Below are 9,847 nucleotides of genomic sequence, written 5' to 3'. Positions count from 1 at the left end.
TGTTTGTTTGTTTTGTACCCCTAGCTTCCTGATGATGGAATTATGACTATTCCGAAATGTATAATAAATGTTTCCTGTTATTACATTCATGTTTTGTTTTAACATTAAGCTATGTTTTCCAAAAAATGAGTTGATTACAGGTATATTTGTATTATCAACTGGCTACACAGTAACATCATTTTATCTTCTTGTACATTAAGTCCAAATAGTTCATGAGTTTTCACTTGTAGTTGTCAAAGAATGTATCAAGAGAAAATATAGTAGTGTCTATCCTATTTATGTGTGTGTTCTGGAACATTATTCAATTACTTTATGAAAAAGCATTTATACTGTTTTTCTCCAACTAGAATGACACTTTTAACTAGCCCAAATAAGAGAATAAAATTAATATGTAAGGGGAAATTTATGATTAGTACCATTTATAGTTTAATTGTGACACTGTGGAAATAATAGTATTGTTTGACGTCATTATGGCTACAATGAGATTTCCATAAACAGAGTATGAGAACAGTTTAATCCTGTCATATCATTTTAGAGCCTCAAGGGTAAAGAACATGTTCATGTTACATTTATTTCCATGTAAGAAAAAATCTATAGTGAAATTATTTTTTAAAGTAAACACATTATTGGAGAGCACATGCATAATATACATGTTGGTCAGGTAGTGACCACTGTGGATGGAAGTGGGAAATTGTTTTAAAAGGCTGGTCTTTTATTCTTTCCAATTGTTTTTATTTTATTTTAAAGTCTGTCCTTAAATGAAATGCTTGCTAATGTTTTCACAATGTAAATACTAATCAATAATGATTTGCCATAAAGTAGAGATGATAGATATTTTTATTACAACTGTTTTTTTTTTTGCATTATAAAATGTCTGGTCATTTTTGCACTCTACAATTAGGTAGTAGTTCAAGAAATATTTTATGGAAGTTTGGTTACTTATGTAGTCCAGGTACATAGTTTATGTATGTTTTGTTTTTTTATCTACCTCTAATATACAACTAAAAATAGTCATGAAATTCTCAGGGACAACTTTTACACATTTTTATCCACTTTTTCTAACCTTTTTGTAACTTCCTAGTTTTGTCAAACAATATTTCTCTCGGGAATGTTAAAGATAACTTATTGCTGATGTCTAAGATCTTAGAGTTTAAGATATTACAGAGGGTTTTTTAATTAGTTCATTAAAAACAGATCTAACAGAAAACTTATAACAATCGTGTATATATTTTTTTAGACACTTTCTAAAAGTATGGATGAATTACATAGAGCCCAAAAAGCAAAGGAGGAAATTGGCAAACCTTCTGTCTTCTCTAAGATAATTAAAAAGGAGCTTCCAGCTGATATTCTTTTTGAAGACGATCAGGTAATCTGTATTGTTTTTATTAAAAAAGCTGTAAATAATGAAAAGTTATATTAATGAAGCTATGAGGTTTTGCCAGTGTAGTTTTTATCTCTATTTAAACCTTAGTTATTTTTACATGCATATTTCAACACAAAACAAAAGGTTGATTTATAGGATATATTTTAACATAAGAGTATCAAGTCATATGTTTAGTCTGTAAGACAATGGTTGAAGGCAAAGATCTCTTCAAATATCAAAGGAGCATGAAAGTCAATGCTCTTTTGCTGTAGAATTATCGCCAAAGACAGACTATTCTATAAATAGATATTCAGAAACATGTGTCATTTAACATTAATCTGTATCATCAGTGACAGTCAAAAGTGAGTACATATAACATTAGGATAATCTATGGCCACAAGCTGCTGGTGAATGACCAGTATAGAAGATAGTTGACAAATTTGCACAGTGCAAGAGATGTCATACTATGTCCAAATTTACTCTCTTTTTTTTTTTTTCTTTAGTCATGGTTTGATCTCCATCCATACGTGCAAAATACATTAGAAAAACTTATGAGTACAGAAACAAGTAGTCTAAAATTTCAGATGCAAACAGGAAAGTGTAGTACCAGTAGTGCTTAGAGTGTGGAATAAATGACTTGCAACTTTTGATATCTATTGAGTTTCATATCATCCTTTGGTTTTTGAAATTTACAAAACTTTTACACTTGGTGCAATTTAATTGTATGTTAATGCATTTTAATAACCTGTAGTTTTCTGTATTTCACCTATGTTTCATTTTCCTTCCTAGTTTCTCATGAAACTTTGAATTTCTTCTTATTCAAAATTTCTTAATTATAATTGTATACACAATTATATATCACAAACACACTATTATTTTTTTTTCTCTAGGCCTTTCGAAGGCAGTATTGTACTGCAGCTTTTACATAATTGATCACCACATATTATATATGTATATCATGTGGTTTTAATACAAACTTCCAAAACCACAGCCAAGGGAACGTGCTTGGAAAAATCAGCTAAGACAGACAGGATGGTTTTTATTATTGTTTATTGAAAAGTGATTAGTACATTTCCATTTGTAATTTATCATATCATTAAAAGGCTGGCTTGAGTAAGTGGATAACTGCTTCATGACTGTTTGCCCTATTATTTATTTACCACTAAAGAATACAATTACACAAATTATAAATTACAATGTAATACATTGTAAAAATCATAATTTTTACATCTTATTCAACATTAAAGAATACAGTTACACAACTATATAATAGAAACATAACACAATGTAAAAAAAAACACAATAAATTTACACTTTATTTAACACCAAATGAACCCAAGAGTTGTTGGCAGGTGCTGTCAGCCAATTGCCCTCCATTTGGTCAGTAGATCAAAATTAGGGATGATGATGGATATCCTTAGTAGCTCTGCCATAACTCAAACACAAAGAAACAAATATAATTTTCTCATGGCTCGGGCAAGCAAGTTTGATATTACTGAGATCCTTGAATCATGAAGCAACCACCCTTATCACCAGGCCCTACCAGCCTGAAGCTGAGTGAACTTGTATTTATCGAAACAGTAATAATGAGAAGTCATAATGATGATATTTCTACTACTTAGATAGTTGGAATAATCAACAACAGTAATAATTGGAAAACCTGGTTTTGATCATTTGAGTATTTTTTTTTTAGATTAATCATGATTTTGGTTGACCAATTGTGACACTTATCAATCTAATTGTTAATTATACATAATCAATATTATATTGATTATATAAGTTAATCACCCATCTCTATCTATGTGTATGTAAACAAGGAGATTATAAATTTGGTATATGGTAACTTGTTCTACATTCTAGTGTCAAAACTTGAGAAAATAGATTAATAATTTCAATATAACATCTGTAATCCAAGTTTATAATCATCTATATTTCTTAGTGTCTTTCAGCATTATAATTTCTATTAAATATGTATATATAAAATATCTACTTTTCTGTTTTTATATATATTATTGTTTCTTATGAAGTTTTTCTTTTTAGTGTATTGCGTTTCATGATATCAACCCTCAGGCTCCTAGTCATTTTTTAGTTGTTTCCAAGAAACCAATTCCAATGCTGGATGATGTTCAGGAAGAAGACACCAAGGTACTTGGTAAATGTAGTCCTGCATCATTCAAGAAAAATAATTTGCTCTAGATTTTATGTGTTTCAGTTTATTACATGCAAAATATTTGTCATTAAAATTTTTTTTAGTTTTCCATACTGAATAAAAATAATTGAAAAAAAAAACATTTCTGTGTTACTCCAATTAAAGAGAGAATTAAGATACTTTTTTGCCCCAAATATGCTTACCATAGTCATTTAGCTACTATTAGGTCATCAAGAAATTAATGTCGCTTTTTTTTTAGATGAAAAAAGCCAAAGAACTTAGTCAGGTTGTTAATACCCTAAGTAAAGGAATCACTTGCTTTGAAGCAAAAAATATGTCTATGTCCTCTTTAACACCTTCCATATTTGCATACGTTTTCCCATTAGGATGGGGTTGCAGCTAATGAAAAAGATGGTAATCTCATGGTGCTATATCTGGAACATATGGTGGGTGGGGGAGAACTTCCCAACCCAACTCCATAATCTTGTGTTGCGTCAAACGTATATTTCCAAACATACTTGCCTCCACTAACACTCTCCCTCCTTTCCTCCCCACTAAGAGTCAGTGCTAGTGACTGGAATGTGGTAAGTCTTGAAAAACTGATTTTATTGTCTGCATACAGTGCTTATATACAGTACCTGCATAGAGGGCATGTGAGGGCCATTGTAATATATTACAAATTAGATATTACCGAGGGCAGTCGAGTGGGATACATAAAGACTGGAGCAAGCGAACACAACATTAGATGGCAAAGATGAAGATCGAGAAATAGCTATTAGTGTCAGCAGAGGTAAGAATGTTTGAAAATACATTTTCAGTTTAGGAAAATGATAACATCTGCAATTTGATGGTTAAATTGCAACGTTTTTATGTATGCATCCTTCACACTAAACTCTTAGTGGTTTTTGTCAGTTAAAACTCCTGAAGAGCATTCACCCAAAGTTTAAATAATAAATAAAAAAAAAAAATGCAGCTTCTTTGGTATCAAGGTCATATTAATCTTTACTTTAAGTAGAGGTTTAACTTTTCCTCATTAGTAAACTTGGGTATTTTGGATGTTTGGTAGATTTGTGTATTTTTATATTTCAGACTTTAGGTCACATGTTGATAATTGCAAAGAATTTAGCAGCTCAAGAAAAATTGGTAAATGGTTACAGAATAGGTAAGTTTTTTTTATATGCTAATATGTGCAAATTAAATTGGTTTCATAGCATTGCAAATTCCATTGTTTAGTTCATGAGGTTCAAAAAAACAGGTTTTATTGTTCTATATATATTATTAGTTTTGAATTCTCTCTAAAGCTGCTTGTTGTTCCATTTTCATATTTCTGTAAGTAACTTTTAGGATTAGTAAAGCACCTTTGAATATCTTCTTTTTGTTCTTATTTTTAAATTTACATTGGCAAGTAATCAAACAAATATTTAAGTGGGTGAGACTTGTATACTTAAGCCTATGGTGCCCTAAGTAACTACACAACTTCCATCCATGGCCAGTTGTGGGTATGTGTGTGGATATATTTTACCCTGAAACCTACTTCTAAGTTTATTGTAATATAGAACTTGAGTCATTATTAAGCCAATGCTCAGCCTTTTTTCAGTAAAACAGATTTCACAAACACTTTTTTTCTTTTGTTTGGGAGAAATCCCTAATTTGAAACTTGACCTTGAGACACAAAAAAAATTCAAACTGTTTTCACTCGGATGTTATAAGGTAAAGAACTTAATTTATATTTTATGTCTTAACTGGTTCAGAACCCATTAAGATATTCAAAAATAGTGTAATTTATGTTGTCAGTCTAACATATGCCATTAATTTTAAATAAATGAAATGGAAATTGCTTAACTAGCAGATCATCTTGTATTCACTTAGCAGATTTTTGACTCGCAAGAACTGTATATTAATTCAATAAGCTGCCAGCAAAAACAATAGAAGATGCATTAATACAAACCCCCGATTTTGTGTATTTTGACTGGTTCTGAAAGTTTCATAATAGAAGTAGTGAATAAGTAAGGATATTTCTGTTTCCGATGTATTGACATAAAGCGTTTTATGTGTGATATAATTGTGTACTTCTAGGTTATTTGAGAATTCCATAATAAACATTCTAGAATCCTATATATGCATAGATATATTAGATGACTAAGAAATTCATGTAAAAACAATTAAGTATAGTTTCCAAATGTTACCAAAAAATAAATGACAGTTGTATAATGTTTGAATAGTAGTAGGATGACTTTTGCATTAAGAAACTATCAGACTTGGAAAAATACCACAATAAATCTATGATATATTAATTTCAGTGCATGAAAACATTTGTGGGTAAATCAAAATTAGTCTTGTTTTTGTTTTTTTCCCATTTTTATGAACCAGTGTCTCAAGTTATTTGATTTATATGTACACATCAAGAAAAGAATATGATTCTATAAAAGGTACAAAGGTGGGTCAAACATTGTCTGATCATGAGTTCATGAGGCAGCTTGTCCACTTGAGTAACAACTTTGAATTATTGTTTTTATTAGAAGAAGGTAGTTTCAACAAGTGGTCACAAAATGTGAATGGAAGGTTAGATCTGACCATTATCAACATGAGAGTCTTTATTTCTCACTAATTTTAAAGTTTATAATATTGTTTTATGTATGGGGCCAGGAGATACTGAAAAAATGTCATTGGTTACCCATTCTTTCTTGTTAAAAAGAGATATTGTATAATTTCCATTCTGTAGCTGTATCCTAGCTTTATCATTCCTGTTTGTGTGATGGTGGTAGTTATTTTTAACATGGTATTTGAGTGAAATCTTAAAGATAGGGATATATATTAGCATATTTCATCTTTTCTTGTTCAGATGATAAATTGAAGATAGTTGTTTTGTAATATATATATATATATATATATATGTGTGTGTGTGTATTTATGTAATTATTTTACCCAATAAAATACACTTATTCAAATACAGTGATCAACAATGGGGAACAAGGCTGCCAGTCAGTATACCATCTTCACATTCATGTAGTTGGTGGACGACAGATGGAATGGCCACCAGGTTAATCCGTTCAGTAACTTTTGTGTTTGCTTTACTCAGTCAGATCTCTGTAACTGTGAGATGAAGATAAATGCAAAGTTTTTTTCTGTTTCATTATATGCTACGTGTAGTAATTAATACATACTATAGAATAACTTGTGATCTTGTAGTTAAGTAGAATTTTGAGGTATTTATTAAAATGTACAACTTGATAGTTCAGCACTCAGTGATATAATGTATGCCAGCAGCTTTCAATATACTTTCATTTTTAGGCTTTTGGTAACAATTATAGTAAATTTATAATTTTGCTTTGTAACTCTTGTTAAAATATATTTTTGTTTACATTTTTATTTACTGTTATAAGTGACAGTATGTTAGCACAATTATTTGTAAATATTAATTAATCTCTGGTCACATAGTTACTGTTCAACAGCTGTGATTTACAGTGTTTACTCAGATGTCTGTCATATTTCTGTTATTTGGTACAGCTTTCTTTCACTTTTTAACTAAATATATATGCAAATTTTTGTTCATTTTTGATAAACATTTTGCTTAAATTATTTTCCTGATTGTGTCCAATATTTAGTTTATTTTGTGATTTTTATTCCTACATCTTATTCAACTTATACAGTAATTATTTCATTCTATAATTTTTCTTCACTAATTTAATAAAATGATTAACAGTGTATTGCATGCATGTAGTTTGTTTTCTGAAATTTGATTTGTGGATTAAATTTGTCAGTGCTCTACTAGTATTCATAATAAATGTTGATATGAAGTATATAGTACTTTTGTTTTTGCTAAGCCTTGTGTATATGTAAATTTAATATATAATCAAATCTCTAAGACACATTACTGTTTGTGCAGCAAGTTTTTACACTATTTGTTTTGCATAAACAATAAGTAGGCTTTATTATTGATAAATAAACAAAAAATTATGTATCTAGTTAATGAAATTAAATTCATTTATATTCATATGTATTATATATGTTAGTTTATTTATACTTGGCCATTATACATTGGCAGATGTTTTTTTTTCATGGTTTTTGTTCCAATAAATATATTCTGCACATAGAACTGTTAGAAGTTTTTATTCTGACACAAAAAAATCTTAAATAGTATTTAAAGAACTATTAACTTGGTTCCTGTAAACAATTTCACTCATCATTAAAACAACAATTTTAGTTTGAAGGATTGTAAATCTTGAAAATTTTTCTACTTTAAGTTGAAAATTTGGCTAATTTGCAATAAACCTAATTAAAATGAAAATATTTATATTTGGAATGAACCTGGACACAAAAACGCTCTTTTTATTACTGGGAAATACAATAATGAAGATATGTTATCAAAGAAAAATGTTCACTAAATGATTTTCTAAGAATTTTAAACATTATGTTCCTATCAACTTTTTGTGTGAAAATTTCTTAAAGGAGAGAGTCTCCTGTTTCCTTTCTACTTGGAAATGGTATTGAATGTCATAAAATATTTAGAAACATACATCACATATATTCTCTGTCATTATGTATTTGTAGGATGTTATAAGAATGTTGTATATAAAAACTAGCTTTCTAACCTCTCAAAAAATGATGAGTTTGAGTTTTGTATAAAATACCCAGGGGCCCAACCCTTCCTTCAGCAAGCTTTGTTCACCAAACTTCAACCTTCATCATAAAATAATAACAATCACACATTGAGAAAATAAGAACATTTTTCACTTACACTCTCAAAAACTCGGTAAAACTGGTGCAACTTAAAAATGACTTATAATATGAGCATCACACACACAAATTGACAACTGGTTTTTATATATATGTATTAGTCCAGTTATCTGGGGTAGTAATAAATAACTAGACAGTATGAGTCCAAGGCCTCACTAACATAATCTTATCACCCAAAACTTTGTCACACAATGTCCCAGCAGAAATTGTTGAAGTATCTCTGATTTATCTATTTCATGAAGTTGTCTTATTCAGTGTCTCTGTGGTATATTGGAAGATTTCACAAATCCACAAAGTTGGTGTGACCTATGTAGTTAAGATAGTTTTTGTCCCCTGTAAACGAATATAACCTGACTTAACCTATACAGTTAAGATAGTTTTCTACATTTTTAAGTTCGAAGCAAATGTATTTATATAGTTTTGTTGCTAAGCGACAGACAAACAGAGCATTACCAAAAGAACTTATACTTTATACTTGAGCACAAAACTAAAAAAATGTGTCCTATTACATTTAATATATCCTGTGTGTTCTTCACAAGTTCTGAAGTGTTGCATTGTACAGTTGTGTGCCATTTTCCAAATATGTTCACAATGAGAAATCAAAAGCCCAGCTTGGGATTAGTTCTTAATATACAGTAGGATACCCAAAGCTTAGTGTCAATGTGAATTTTTCTTCAACATCTGTTTTTCTTCCATTTAACTATTAAGGAGCTAATTGTTTACCACCTGATATATGTTATGTTACTCTAGTATTTACGAAGAAAAGTACCAGCTTTACACAAAAGTTTCTTTGTTGTACCATGGCCCATAGCCATCTTTGTCAACTTCGTTCTCCCAGCTGACATAACTCCTGTTTCAAGTTGACTTGCAATGATGCACATGTCTCTCATCTTTCTTAAATTGAAACTATTGAATTTAAAGGTATGTGTGGGGTATGTTTATAATTATTCTGTCTCCTTGTACCTAGTGAGTAATAGGTAGTTTGTTGAGTTGGATTTTTAATGGGAGGTTTGGGAGCTTTTAGGGCTGGATCCACACATTCACATGAAAATGGCATAAGGGATAATTCAAAACAAGTATCTTTGTTTAGAAGTTTTCACATAGAGTTACTAAAAATAAAGTGTGTAAAATTTGAGTAGTTGTTTCCGTGAATTCTCCCAAGTAAGTTAGTAGTTGGGAAATACTTAAGTATATGTTTTAGTCTATACTACAGCTATGAACATAGTAAAGCTACAGCTATCCAATAAAAATTAGTAAAAAATAACTAAATCAACCCAAAATTAGCCCCCCACTGGCAGTGTTATGCCTGCAAACTTCCAATTCTAGAAACCAGGTTTTGATACCTGTGGTGAGCTGAGTATAGATAGCCCTTTGTACTCAAATACAAACAAACAATCCAAAATTAAATTCCTTAAATGAATAAAACAACAGATTATGTTCAACACCAAATAACCTATTGACTCATAACATTATATATATATATATATATATATATATATATATATATATATATATATAGTAGTGTAGTCGTACGTACGTACTACGTCCGTCCGTACGTACGTACCTAGCTAGTAGTAGTTAATAAAACTTAAAACTAA

General features: G+C 29.9%; 1 protein-coding gene across 5 annotated transcripts in view; it reads left to right on the top strand.

Annotated features, from left to right (window-relative positions):
- LOC106463427 (histidine triad nucleotide-binding protein 2, mitochondrial-like) overlaps positions 1-7,608 on the top strand; it is an 11,658-nt gene extending 4,050 nt beyond the window's left edge. For 2 of the 5 annotated variants that reach the window (XM_022390913.1, XM_022390911.1), the window contains exons 2-5: positions 1,238-1,366; positions 3,404-3,515; positions 4,602-4,674; positions 6,466-7,608. In XM_022390913.1, the coding sequence (XP_022246621.1) occupies positions 1,253-1,366; positions 3,404-3,515; positions 4,602-4,674; positions 6,466-6,616 (450 nt within the window). In that variant the 5' untranslated portion in view covers positions 1,238-1,252 and the 3' untranslated portion in view covers positions 6,617-7,608. The remainder of the gene's footprint in view (positions 1-1,237; positions 1,367-3,403; positions 3,516-4,601; positions 4,675-6,465) is intronic. The other 3 variants (XM_013923454.2, XM_013923452.2, XM_022390914.1) reach the window with 2 other exon arrangements.
- Positions 7,609-9,847: the final 2,239 nt, after the last annotated feature.

Source organism: Limulus polyphemus, unplaced genomic scaffold (assembly GCF_000517525.1).
Source record: "Limulus polyphemus unplaced genomic scaffold, Limulus_polyphemus-2.1.2 Scaffold1403, whole genome shotgun sequence".
Taxonomy (NCBI): domain Eukaryota; kingdom Metazoa; phylum Arthropoda; class Merostomata; order Xiphosura; family Limulidae; genus Limulus; species Limulus polyphemus.
The sequence above is the reverse complement of the archived record's forward strand: the minus strand, read 5'-3'. Positions and strand labels throughout refer to the sequence as shown.